The sequence below is a fragment of the Dipodomys ordii genome, unplaced genomic scaffold (assembly GCF_000151885.1).
Source record: "Dipodomys ordii isolate 6190 unplaced genomic scaffold, Dord_2.0 Scaffold148, whole genome shotgun sequence".
Lineage (NCBI taxonomy): Eukaryota > Metazoa > Chordata > Mammalia > Rodentia > Heteromyidae > Dipodomys > Dipodomys ordii.
Genome location: NW_012267364.1, coordinates 411,145 through 425,244, shown reverse-complemented (window position 1 = coordinate 425,244; position 14,100 = coordinate 411,145). Strand labels below are relative to the sequence as shown.

The 14,100-nt window shown below is 41.3% G+C and overlaps 1 protein-coding gene across 5 annotated transcripts in view; it reads right to left on the bottom strand.

Annotated features, from left to right (window-relative positions):
• Nucleotides 1-11,498: 11,498 nt before the first annotated feature.
• Nucleotides 11,499-14,100, bottom strand: part of Wapal (wings apart-like homolog (Drosophila)) — a 67,576-nt gene continuing 64,974 nt past the window's right edge. For 2 of the 5 annotated variants that reach the window (XM_013032084.1, XM_013032088.1), the window contains exon 19: nucleotides 11,501-13,882. In XM_013032084.1, the coding sequence (XP_012887538.1) occupies nucleotides 13,817-13,882 (66 nt within the window). In that variant the 3' untranslated portion in view covers nucleotides 11,501-13,816. Of the gene's footprint in view, nucleotides 13,883-14,100 lie in introns of all 5 variants that reach the window. The other 3 variants (XM_013032085.1, XM_013032087.1, XM_013032089.1) reach the window with 3 other exon arrangements.

Here is a 14,100-nt window from a genome sequence, read left to right as displayed (position 1 = left end):
AGGATCTTGGTTCAGAGCCAGCCTGGGCAGGAAAGTCTGTGAGACTCTCTTTTGTTGTTGGTGGTGGTGGTCATGGGGCTTGAGCTCAAGGCCTGGCCACTGTCCTGGAGCTATTTCACTCAAGGCTACCATTCTACCACTTTGAGCCACAGCACCACTTCTAGTTTTCTGGTGGTTCATTGGAGATAAGAATCTCATGGGGTTTCCTGCCTGGGCTGGCTTTGAACCATGATCCTCAGATCTTAGCCTCCTGGGTAGCTAGGATTACAGACATGAGCCACCAGCATCTTGTTCTTTTTCACTCTTGTCACTCTACTACTTGAACCACACCTTTACTACCAGATTTGTCTGTTGATAGGGTCATCCTCAGATGTGGGCTTCCTGAGTAGCTAGGATTACAGTTATGACCCACTGGTACCAAGTTTGTTTCATTGTATTAACTTCCTCATACTTCATGAAATCTGTAAATTCTTGTATTCCCAGAACTAAAACACAGGCTCTTCTGGAAGTATCTAAAAATTGAAGGCCAGAGCTGGCCTTTCAAAACCTAATATTAAATCATGCCTTGAGGGCTGGGAAGGAAGGTGGCTCAGTGGTAGAGCCCTTGCCTTGCATGCCTGAGGCCCTGGGTTCGATTCCTGAGCACCACATAAGCAAAAAGAAAAAAGCCGGAAGTGGTGCTGTGGCTCAAGTGGTAGGGCACTAGCCTTGAGCTGAAGAGCTGAGGGACAGCGCCCAGGCCCAGAGTTCAGGCCCCATGACCGGACCCAAAAAAAAAAAAAAAAAAAAAAGAAGAAGAAAATAAATAAATAAATAAATCATGCCTTGAAACTTCACTCTTAAAAGGAGAGACAGGGACTGAGAAGGTGGCTCAGTGGTAGAGTACTTGCCTTGCATGCATGAGGCTCTGTGTTCGACTCCTCAGCACCACATAAGCAGAAAAAGCCAGAACTAGTGCTGTGGCTCAAGTGGTGGAGCGCTAGCCTTGACCTGAAGAGCTGAGGGATAGCACTGAGTTCAAGATCCACAACAGACCAAAAAAGAAGAGAGAGAGAGAGAGAGACAAAGTTGGGCAGCAGTTGGGACCATGACAGAATGTTTACTCCATTTTAGTTTCTCTTATACGTGATTTCTCTGGTACTCCTAAAATGCTAAAAATAAATGGCTATATTTAATATTAGTCCCTTTAAACTATTTCTGTCTAGACATGGGAGAGTATACAATAATTCATGCTTACCATTTCAGAAATTGTTCAGTGATCCAAAGGTTGAATTCAGGATGTGGTTTGCCAGGGTCTGGCATATATATAGTAAATGTTCAGTACCAGTGAGCTATTTTTATGAAAACCCTGCTTACATTTCTTACCTCAGAGAACTTCAACTTAAAACAGAAGAGGCTAGAGGAGCAATGTGTGCTCTGGAATGCTTGCTTTGTGTTGGGGTGAGTTCTCTGTGGGCTACATTGTAAACATGCTACTGCTCATAGTACTATAACACTGTAAGTTTTGTGGTTTTGGTTTTTTGTGGGATTGTTTGTGTGTGTGCTCTGTACTTTTTCAATCAAGGCTGGCTGGCACCAGAAGCTTACGCCTGAAGTCCTAGCTACTCATGAGGCTCAAGATTTGAGGATAGCAGTTCAAAGCCAGCTTTATCTCCAATTAACCATCAAAAAGCCACCATTGGGGCTAGGATGTAGCTAAGTAACAAAATGCTTGCCTAGCATATACAACACCTGAGTTCAATCCCCAGTACCAAAATAGAAAAGACAAAAAAATAGTCACAAGTGGAGCTGTGGTTTAAGTGGTAGAGCAGTAGCCTTGAGCAAAGAAGCTCAAGGACAGCACCCAGACCCTGAGTTTAAACCCCAGGACTGGTGTGTGCACGCACACACACACACACGCACACACACACACATGCACGCACATTTAGGGATTTGCCTGTCCGGGATGACTTCAAACCTCCATCCTCAGATCTCATTCTCCTGAGTAGCTAGGATTACAGGGGTGAGCCATCAGCACCCAGCAAATTCATTTTTTCATTATTTCAGTCACCAAAATTTACCTGAAGCATCGCATGACCAATCATGCACAAATTCACACTTGAGTATGTCAGTAACTGCTCCATGATCTAAAGGTTCAATTCAGGATGTGGTCTTCACCCCTCTTGATTTACTCAAGTGATAAACTTTACTTTTATCTCTGCCAAAGCAATATGTGTCTGTGCCTTAAAAAGTCAAAAGTTTTACAATGAAAAGGCTTCTAACAAGAAACATAGGCTCGCAGAAGCACCAAATCCAGCCATCTCAGCCACTATAATTAACTCCATTTCTAACCAGTAAAGTCTCACTGCTCTTTTTTCAAGCAGACTTCAAATGTATTATTGATTCATTATCTTTAAGTAGTTGTTCAATTCAACATGTCAGTTTGTGAGTACAATGCATCCTGATCAAAGTCATCTTTCTCCCCCATCTTTCCCAGTCATCCCCTCAATTTACAATATTCACACATATACATTGAATATTGCCTGCATTCTCCCACTCTTCTCTCCAATTGTCTGGCCCTCCCCTTCCTTGATTTTCCTAGGATTTTTTTCTCTTATGCCTTCCTCCCACTTATCTTCCTCAATACAGATCAATCACAAGTCTTGATGAGGTCAATCTTCAATTTTCACTATTTCAATGGTGTGAATTTTGCCCATCATGAGTCATTTTAATTTTCTTGTGCAGCTTCATTCCTGTAAGTTAATAATTTGTTTAGTTTCTAAGTAACTATCTTAATTCATCACAAAGTGTTGTGGACATGTAAATTGCTTTTCAAACACTCAAACCCCTAAGGTATCCTATCACATTTATTCATTTTTTTCCCTTCTTGGCATTTGTTAGGCAGGTACTCCACCACTTAAGCCACACTTCCAACTTTTTTTTGTGCCAGTCTTGGGGCTTGAACTCAGGGCCTGGGCACAGTCCTTGAGCTTCTTTTGCTCAAGGTTAGCACTTTACCACTTGAGCCACAACGCCACTTCCAGCTTTGTTGTTCATGTGGTACTGAGGAATTGAACCCAGGGCTTCATGCATGCTAGGCAAGCGCTCTACCACCAGGCCACATTCCTAGCCCCAACCCATTTTTGTTGTTACTGTTTTTCAAATAGATCTTCTATTTATGCCAAAGCAGATCTGGACCCTGATTCTCCTATTTATGCTTCCTATATAACTGGTATGACAGACACACACCACCACATTCAGCAGTTTTATTGGCTGAGATAGGATCTTGAATTTCTGCTAGGGCTGCCCTTAAACCATGATCCTCCTGATATATACCTCCTAAGGTGCAAAGATTGCAAGCTTCAGTGGCTTGATTTTGGAACTTTAAGTGATTTCTTCATTGCTTTGAGGAATCAGTTTAACAATTGGTTCTCAACTAAGATGAATTCAGAATACATTAAGTATTGAAACCCAAATAAAACTAACTTCCTGCCCTCAACAAACTCTGCCTGGATAGGACCACCCATACAATGGAAAGATGGAAGGACACTGTCAGACATAGAGACATAAGAGGACACCCCAGGAAGGTGGCACCCCTGCCTACCTTGGGATTGAATTTTGGTTCTGATCTGTGTGCCTCTGTAGCTTGACAAAATTGCTTCACCCCTTGGTGAGCGGTGAGTCAATAAGAGCACCCAGAGAGGAAAGAGCAAGGAGAGACCGCAGGGATTCCATCCCAAGTCCTTCTGTCCTGAAACAAGGGAATTTTACAGGGAAGATTCATGCATATACACATTAGAAAGACTTGGTCACAGGTTGGGGCAGACACACTGCTGAGCATGTTCAGTTTGAGATCATGCTTCATAGATCACATGGTCAAATGTGGGAGACAGGAAGGAGCAGCTGTAAGGTGGAGGATTTAGCATTCATTATAATGAGATTATAATGAGCAAAGTGTGCTCTAGACCATCTAGAAGAGAGGCTGGATGGCATTGGTTGTTGTAAATTGGCTCCTTGTGGTCTTCTCTGGCTGGCCTTGTCTGACACAAAGAAATAACTCCAAGAGATTTTAGTCACCATGTCAATAAATGGGCAGGAGCTTCCTCCCTCACAAGCTATTACAGGCACTTAGACCTATCTGCTAGTAGCTGGCAATTTCAGGTGAGGCTCAGGGAGTCTGAGTTCCTTTCTTTGTGTGTGTGTGTGTGTGTGTGTGTGTGTGTGTGTGTGTGTGTGTGTGTGTGTGTATCTTGGGGCTTGAACTCAGGACCTGGGGGCTGTCCCTGAACTTTTTTTTTTGCTCTCTACCTCTTGAGCACCACCTATACTTCCAGCTTTTTGGTGGTTAATTGCAGGTAAGAGTCTCACTGACTTTCCTGCCTGGGCTGGCAGGATCTTCAGACTCATCCTCCTGAGTAGAGAAGATTACAGGCATGAACCACTGAAGCCCATCTCTCTGTGAGAGATGAATGGCTCTCTCTTTCCTGTAGAGACTAAGTCTGAAGAAGCCCATGGCATATCTTTGAAATGTTTCTGGCCTACAGCTTCGATGGTGAAGTGGGAAAGCCTCTCTACACAAATCTAAGGAGTTATATCTCAGGATTTGTACTAATTTTATTCATATATTCTAATTGTCTGCCAAAGACTTACTACTATGAACTTTTCTTAACACTTTCACAGTTTTGTGACTAGGAGAAGAAACAATTCAATTTTACTGAAAGGTTTGACTTCATTTGTTTGTATCCATTTCAGAGCTCTTCTCTCAAGTTTTGCGTGTTAGGAATTTTCTGTAGCAGTAGGAAGAAAAATGTTCCTGGTAAAAATGGTGACACCATCAGGTACCAAGGGCCCACACCTCACCTGTAACCCTAACTACTTGGGAGGCTGAGATCAAGAGAATTGAGTTTGCAGGTCAACCCAAGCATAAGCTTGAGACCTCAGCCTTTTTTTTTTTGTTGTTGTTATATTTAAGATAGAATCTTGCACTTTTATGAGGGCAAAAGTGCTGGGGTCAGCAATGGTGTCAAAGTGAGATACTGGGTTTGCAGAGGAGTTGGGATTACTTATACACTCTACAATGCCTGGCTTATTGACATGGGGTCTTGCTGGGCACCAGTGGTTCAGGCCTGTAACCCTAACTCAAGAGTCTGAGCTGTATCACATTCAAAGACAACCCAGACAGGAATATCCATGAGACGTATCTCCAATTAACCACCAAAAAGCCAGAAGTGGAGCTGCAGTTCAAGTGATAGAGTGTTATCCTTGGCGGGGAGTAGGGGGGAAGCTCAGGGACAGCACCTTGGCCCTGAGCCCTAGGACTGCTACAAAAAAAAAGGAAGGGGGTACACACCAGCGGCTTATGCTCATAATCCTAGCTACTCAGGAGGCTGAAATCTGAGGATCAAGTTTCAAAGCCAACCTGAGCAGCAAAGTCTATGAGACTCTTATCTCCAATGAACCACCAGAAAACCAGAAGTGGCACTGTGGCTCAGAATAGTAGAGTGCTAGCCTTGAGCAAAAAAGTTCAGAGACAACGTGAGTTCAAGTCCCATGGTCAACAGAAAAATTAAAAAGAGAAGGCAAAAAAGGGAGTCTTGCTAACTTTTTGCCCAGGCTGGCCTTGATCCAAAATCTCTGCCGCTATGGCAGATAAAATCACAGGCCTTGGAAGTGGCGCTGTGTGGCTCAAGTGGTAGAACACTCGCCTTAAGCTGAAGAGCTGAGGGACAGGGCCCAAGCCCAGAGTTCAAGCCCCACAACCAACAAAACAAAACAAAACAAAACAAAAATCACAGGCATAAGCCACCAGAGCCCTAGCCTTTGATACTGCATATTCTAAGGGAAATTTCAAATCATTAGTATTTTTACAAAGCTAAAGGAGTAGTTGCCTATACGTGTTTTTCTCTTATTTGAGACAGGGTCTCCTGATATAGTTGGTCTCAAACTCATGATCCTCCTACATCAGCCTTCTGTGATTACAGGAGTGTGAAGGGACAGGTTGTTTGTTTTCTGGTTTACAGGTTTGAACTAAGGACCTCAAGCTTGCTGGGCTTGTGAGTTCTGCTGGTGCTCTCAAGCAGCTCTGTGTTTTGCTGCTTATTTTTGGAGATGGAGTTTTGTGGCCTTTTCCGCCCAAGCTGGCTTCAAATGGCATCCTCTGGATCTCAGACTCACAAGTAGCTAAAAAGTGTGGAGGCACCATCACCTGGCTAGTAAGAATGTATGTATGCATGTATTAGTTCTGGGCTAGACCCCAAGGTTTCTCATGTGTTCAGTACACTCTCTACCATTAAAACTAAACTCCCACATATACTCTATCTCAAAACATAAAATTGTAAAATGGAATTAAATGTAAAACAGTAAATAAAATAGCCAAGATCATCTGAGCCCCTTCCTTCCTCCAATGACAATGTCTATCATTATATAGTCACTACCCTTTCCCAGTGTCCTTGAATTGTTAGACCTGCTCCTGTGTGTGTGTGTGTGTGTGTGTGTGTGTGTGTGTGTGTGTGTGTGTGTGTGTGTGCCTCTACTAGAGCTTGAATTCAGGGCCTGAGCATAGTTCCTGAGCTTCTTTTGCTCTAACTTTGAGCTTTGCTTTACCATTTGGGCCACAGTACCACTTCTTTTTGGTAGTTTATTGGAGATAAAAATCTTATCAACTTTCCTGCCCAAGCTGGCTTCAAATCTCGTTCCTCAGATCTCAGCCTCCTGAGTAGTTAGGATTGCAAGTGTGAGCTACCAGTGCCCACCATTTTGTTTACCTTTTGACTAGACTGATTTCTTTCCGTAAGCCCACTTTGAGGTAAAAATTAGGTAACTTTAAACCTTGTCAATACTAAGCATCACCGCTTTAGATGCAAGCCACAGCCTTTGATGTGTTGCACTGTCAAGTATTTTATAATTCCCCTTGACTTTTCACTTGTCCATAGATCTGCTTAAAAGTGCAGATCAGAGCTGGGTGCCAGTGGCTCACACCTGTAATCCTACTCAGGAGGTTGAGATCTGAGGATCTTGGTTCAGAGCCAGCCTGGGCAGGAAACTCCATGAGACTCTTATCTCCAATAAATCACTAGAAAACCAGAAGTGGCACTGTGGCTTAAGTGGTAGAGCGCTTGCCGTGTGCAGAAGAGCGCAGGGACAGTGCCCAGGCCCAGAGTTCAAGCCCCACGACTGACCAAAAAAAAAGGTGCAGTCCAACATTTGAATACTGCTTTCTAGATGCTATGCTGTTTTGACTGGTGATTTACTGGTGGTGGTGAAAACCTCAACCATCCAAAATGAGCCACTGGTGAAAAGTCCAAGAGTCTTTGGAAAACTTGTTCAGTACAGTGCTGCATAAATTTCAAGTGAACACTGTCACTAGAATCGTTTGTCCTTTTGTGATGGGGTTTCAACAAGTTATCCAGGACTCAGCAAGGATGACAGAGACATGCAGTGGCACCAGACTTTTTTTTGGGGGGGTCATGGAGCTTAAACTCTGGGCCTGGTGCTGTCCCTCAGCTCTGCAGTTCAAGGCTAGCACTTTACCACTTGAGCCACAGCATCACTTTCAGTTTTTTGGTGGTTTACTGGAGATAAGTTTCTCACAGATTTTCCTGCCCAGGCTGGCTTTGAACTGCGATCCTCCAATCTCAGCCTCCTAAGTAGCTAGGATTACAGGCTTGAGCCACCAGCACCCGGATTTTAGCACGAGACATTTCTAAAAGCACACTCTATTCATTTCCTGAGTACTAAACCATCAAAACTATGCTTGTAACTTTATCTACTTGTCCTTGTTTTGCTAAATATTGTGAAGATTCTGAGTTATTAGGTACATAGATGTATTTTCTTCCAGATAAGTTACCTGTTCCACAATGGCATGCTCTTTTAACCCTCTCTTATCTAAGATCTACATTATCTCGTATTAATATAGCCATTATGACACTATGATGAGAATTTGCAGGGTGTATCTTTCCCCATCCGTTTACTTGTAGCTATTCATGTATCTAAATTTAGTTTGTGTATCAAATTTAGTTTGGCCTCAAGTTCTCAATTTCCCTAACTCAGCCACAAGTGCTGAATCATGTCTGTTTTTATAATTGCTTGTTCATTTTTATAATTGCTTGTTCATTTTTACAACCACTGCTTTAAAAAAAATTGTTCTTGTAAAGGGGTTACAGTTGTATGTCAGGTAATGAGTACATTTCTTTTTTTCTTTTTGTTTGGGTCCGGTTGTGGGGCCTGAACTATTGGCCTGGGCGCTGTCCCTCAGCTCTTCAGCTCAAGGCTAGCGCTCTACCACTTGAGCCACAAAGCCACTTCCAGCTTTTTTTTTCTGCTTATGTGGTGCTGAGGAATCAAACCCAGGGCCTTAAGCATGTAAGGCAAGCGCTCTACCACTGAGCCACCTTCCCAGCCCCATGAGTACATTTCTTTTTGAACAGTGTCACCCCTTCCCTGGTTTTCTCCCCATTTTCCCTTCTGACTCTCTCCCCAACAAGTTACATAGTTTATTTTCAAGCGTCTATAGTGAGTACCACTGCTGCATTTGTTCACCCATTGTCCCTCCATTTGTGCCCCCCTACCATCCCAAAGATAAATGAACAAGACAAAAACAAAGAAAACATATTTCCATTTCTTGGTGTTCATTTTGATAACATTTTATATGATCAATCTCTGCTTTTAACTCAGGTGTTTTGTGTGCTTACACTTAATTTTATTTGTATAGTTTGCTTTAGTGTACTTATTGGCTCACTAATCTTAAAGGAGAAGTATTTTTTTGTTTGCATATTTTCTACTTTACTGGCTTTGCTTAATCAAGTATTTGTCAGTGTTAACTTTGATTACTCAGGGTATATCTGCACTTTTTTCTGTACTGGTTGCTCTAGTGGTTATGTCAAAACTTATTACTGGGCTGGGGAGGTGGCTCAATGGTAGAGAGCTTGCCTCATATTCATGATGCCCGGGATCCAATTCCTCAGCACCACATAGCAGAAAAAGCCAGAAGTGGCACTGCTGTTCAAGTGGTAGAGCTAGCCTTGAGCTGAAGAGCTGAGGGACAGCGCTCAGTCCCAGAGTTCAGGCCCCATGACCAACCAAAAACCAACAACTTATTATCCTATTTTACACTAATCAATGCTTTTTTTTTTAACAATATAGCTGCATTTACCCATACTCTCTGAAATAAAGTTTTGATAGCAGACAAGTTATTGTATATTACTTATGTATTACTATATAATATACAAGCAAGTTTGTCTTTTTGTTCCTTAAGTTAGTACAAGGTATTTTGAGTAGTCTAATTTCAGAGTTTAGACAGGGCAATAGATATTTGACCAAAACACCTATAGTTTAATCAAATTCTTTGTTTAAAGAATTAAGAAGGTATGTGCACACCCGAGGACACAGAACCAGAGGGAATAAAGGAAAAACATACAACAGTGGGACCCATAGCTGCACCGGACATGGATCAAAATGAACCAAACAACTCAATGGCAGCGATGGGAGGATGAGTGGGAAAGAGGGAACAGCTGACACAATGCAAAAGGAATGTACACATCACCCCATGTGGAAGAAATAACTGTATGTCAAAGCCCATAGAACTCATCAACTTTATAGACCAGGATAGACAATTTGCCCCATGAAAGTTAGAATGTGTTTGTGACTTTAAGCATCACTATCCCACATTACTGTGAAATTTGTGAAATTATGTAATTATTTAATCACAATAAAGAATTTGCAAAAAAAAAAAATTAAGAAGGGCTGAGAATGTAGTAGTAGAATGCTTGCCTAGCATGAATGAAACCGTAGGTTCAATTCCTCAGTACCACATAAACAGAAAAAGGCAGAAGTGGCACTGTGGCTCAAGTAGTAGAGAGCTAGCCTTGAGCAAAAGCTCAGGGACAATGCCTAGGTGCTGAGTTCAAGCCCCAGGACTGGCAAAAAATTAGTAATTGGCTGGAGCTATGGCTCAAGTGGTAAAGCACCTGTCTAGCAAGTATAACACTATGAACTCAAACCCCAGTACCACCAAAAAATGTAAAATTAGTAAAGAAAAATTAAGATTTAAGTTGTTCACCTACTCAACCAACATCGGAAGATCCTTAACAGTGAGTTGTGCAAACCTCTTGGATTTTTTTTTTTTTTTTTGTCGGTCGTGGAACCTGAACTCTGGGCCTGGGCGCTGTCCCTCAACTCTTCAGCTCAAGGTTAGCACTCTACCACTTGAGCCACAGCACCACTTCTGGCTTTTTCTGCTTATATGGTGCTGAGGAAATCAAACCCAGGGCCTCATGCATGTAAGGCCAGCACCCTACCGTGTCTGCAAAGCCAGGGATGGTGGTTTATGCCTGTAATCCAAGCTACTCAGAAGGCTAAAATCTAAAGCCAGCCCAGCCCCAGGACTGGCCCAAAAAAAAAAAAAAAAGAGCCAGCCTGGGCACTGTCCCTGAGCTCTTCAGCTCAATGTGAGCACTCTACCAAGTGAGCCACAATGCCACTTCCGGTTTTCTGGTGGTTTATTGGAGACAAGAGTCTCATGGACTTTTCCTGCCCAGGCTGGCTTTGAACCAGGATCCTCAGATCTCAGCCTCCTGAGTAGCTATGATTACAGGTATGAGCCATAGACACCCAGCTAAGTCTGAGATTTTTTTTTTCTGCTTATGTGGTGCTGAGGAATCGAACCCAGGGCCTCAGGCATGCAAGGCAAGCACTCTACCACTGAGCCACCTTCCCAGCCCCAGTCACTGGTGTTCTTAACCATCATAATATTCCACTCTTAACATCTTCGCTAGAACATTTGCCAGATTCTCATTAAAATCTGGAACATTGTGCTAGTGCTCCATATATTTTTGTTAAGGAAACAGGGTGAGTTAATTTCAAGAATTTTCTTTAAAAACTCATGTGTGTGATTTGAGTCTTTGTGTATCTACAAATCCATTCCCTCCCCCCCTCCTTCTTTTTAAATTTAGTGTCAGTCCTGAGCCTTTAACTGAGGACCTGGGTACTGTTCCTGACATTTTGCTCAAGACTAGCACTCTATCTTTTAGCACTCTACCATTTTAGCCATTGGACATAAGAGCTAATGGACCTTCCTGCCTAGGCTGGCTTTAGAACTGCAATCCTTAGATCTCAGCTAAGATGACACGTGTCAGCCACCAGGGTCCAGCTCACAAACTCATCCTTAAACCACTGATTCCCAGAGTCTTCTTGATGTATGTTGGTAACGTGAATGGGAACTTCCTGGGGAGATCTTTAGGCCTAGTTTTGTGACTAAAAGCAGCAAATGGAAGTTTTGCAAGGACCTAACTATACAACCAAAAAACCAGCACCCCATACCAGCCAAAGTTACTGTGTTTACAGTCTATTAAATATGTATTTAGAAGTAGATAGAATATTTGGCAAAAATGGGTTATATGTTTGAATGTTGGAAGTGGAGATTCACACCAGTGACACCATGCTTGCCACTCAAGTTGGTCATGTTGAGTTCCTATGACTTCTTCCTCCAAAACAGCTCAATAGACTATGTTAAAGACAACATGTGTATTGAAAGTAGCAATTTTATTTGAGTTAAAATTATTTACAAAAACCCAAAGACATACTTCATGAAACTGGTACAAACTATTTTTTTCCTGCCGTTGGCTTTTGCTCCAAAGATCACAGCTGAGAAATACTGTATAAAATAAAAATAGGATTGGATTCAGAAAAGTACTCTACCATTCTAATTTCCAATTGGTAGTTATTTACAGAAATATTTACAATGGAAAAAAAGGTTACTTTAAAACTTTAGTTAATTTCCAAGTCAGCCTCAAGTACCCTAAAATCAGAGTTCACTGAGGGTTAAAAACACACAAATGCACCGCAGCTGGTGAGGTGGTATTTCCCCCACCCCTCCCCACCAAAATCTGCATCTCTTATCAGTGCTTGACAATTATTATTATTTAAAAAGCAAAACAAAAAACCTGTTAAACACTGAGGTAAATCAATTCTCAAATGATTACCAGTGCAACAGAAAAATGTAGTTCGCCCTGATTGATCTTATCCAAATATTTAATATTCCTTACCATCTGACATACGTCAGTTTTACCAAAAATCTGTTCATTTCTCTAAATCCCATGATTAATAAATACAAATATATTTTAACATAATTAAACAAAATATACCTAAACTAATTTATGGATATCATTTATCAACATGCTTTTAAAACAGTTTGCCAAATTAGTTTTCTATTCAGGGCAAATCAATCTCAGTTTTCCCATATTACACTGGCATACTGTGTTCATAAAAAGTGATGGGTAGGGATTTGGGGTGGGTAGGAGGAGGAAGAAAACAATTTGCCTGCAATCAGTTACTTCCGTATAGATTTCCCAACAATCTGCATTATCAAAAATAGGAAGACAATAAAAGGCAGCCACTGCATTAAAAAACATTACAGCTGGCACTGATACAAGAGCCCCAGTTTGTCGCTTTATACAAGGAAATAACAAAGTCTAAATGGGTAAAATAGACTTTTAGCTATTTAACCCAATACACACCAAACTCATAATTTTATGGCTTCAAGTTTCACAAATCCAATGAAGAAACATGATGTACTTGACTAGAAAGGTAATTTAAAAAAAGATTTACATGAAACAAATCTCCAGAAGGCCTGTCTTCAGGCCTAACAGACAAAAGTGACAAAGGATTTAAAAAAAAAAAAGGCAGAGCCAGTGGTCTGAACAACACAATAAAAAGCTGTGATGTTAAGAAATTAAATCTATAAAATATGTTCTGTGTGTTCCACAGCCATTTTCCCAAACAATTGTTCTATGAACAAAGAATCTCAATGAAAAACGGGTCTTCTCTACACCAGCAATTTTAAGGCTTTGCGCTTATGCAATTGATCCTGTCACTCTATAGAAGAATAAACATGCTATCTGGAAACATGAATTCCACATTGGTGTTTTAGCTTCCTTACATTTATTGTACTGAACATCAGAAAATATATCTAGAGATCCTCCTTCAAAACTTAACAATGTTTCAAGAGCCTCCCTAGCATTAAGTGTAAACTACCCTGGGTTTGTCTGCTTTGCTGAATCCTTTATCAGGGCACATCGTCTTTATAATATAATATTCCTTCACACTGCTATTTTGTTTTCTTGCGTCTATAGCTATGACACATTATGGCATGATATTGAATATGGTGTCATGATCTCAAAAGTGAAAAATAGTTCAACATCCAAACCCAATCAAGAATAAAAAAATATACTATTAATCCCTTGTGTCTTTGGATTCCATCTAATTTTAAATATAGACAGTAGTTTAGGGAACAACAACAAAAAAAATCACAAAATTATTAAAAGCTTTATTTACGATTGTAATCATTCAACAAAAACAAAAACAAAACAAAACAAAAAAGCAAAAGCAAATGAGCCTGAAAAAGGAACTAGCTGTTGTCTAGCATGTCCTGAGAACCTTCGGTACCTCAGTAGCTGAGCTGCCTGTGCACCGGGCTGGCATGACAACAGTGGCTCAACACACACAGCAGTTGCACTAACAGCAGCACACACACCCCTGTGACGCCTGCCCAGAGCCAAGCAAGAAGGGAAGGCCTAAACTCTGCCGAGTAAGGGTGTTTAAATACTGCACAAGATTGTGAACAGCCTGAACCTTTTCCCTCATTTTTGATAGTTGCAGATTGATGTAGTAACTGTCATTTAGCAAATGCAGAATGCATGAAGAAATCAGGTGGTCTTAAAAATCTAAACACGAATGATACTGATGAATGTTCTTGGTATATCTTCAAGGACTTCTTTCATAATTTCTCTTTGTCTAAGGCTAACTCCATCATTACCGAGCACCTGAAGCAAAGGTAAAGCAGCTAGCAATGTTCCAAATATTCAATCACTCTAGAGATAGACTTCTGGCCTGTGGTTCCAACAGCACACTGAAAAGGGAAGGAAATAATGGTTAATATGTAATGAAAGTTTTCAAGTATTGAATAGTTCATCTCTGAACAAGTTGTTAAATTGAACACTACAAATCAAAGTCCACTGAGACTAAATTGTACATGTGTGTGTAGTGTGAATGTGTGTGTACAGTGTGTGTGTATTAGAGAGACAGAGAGAGAGAGAGAGAGAGAGAGGAGGGAGGACTATGTGAGTG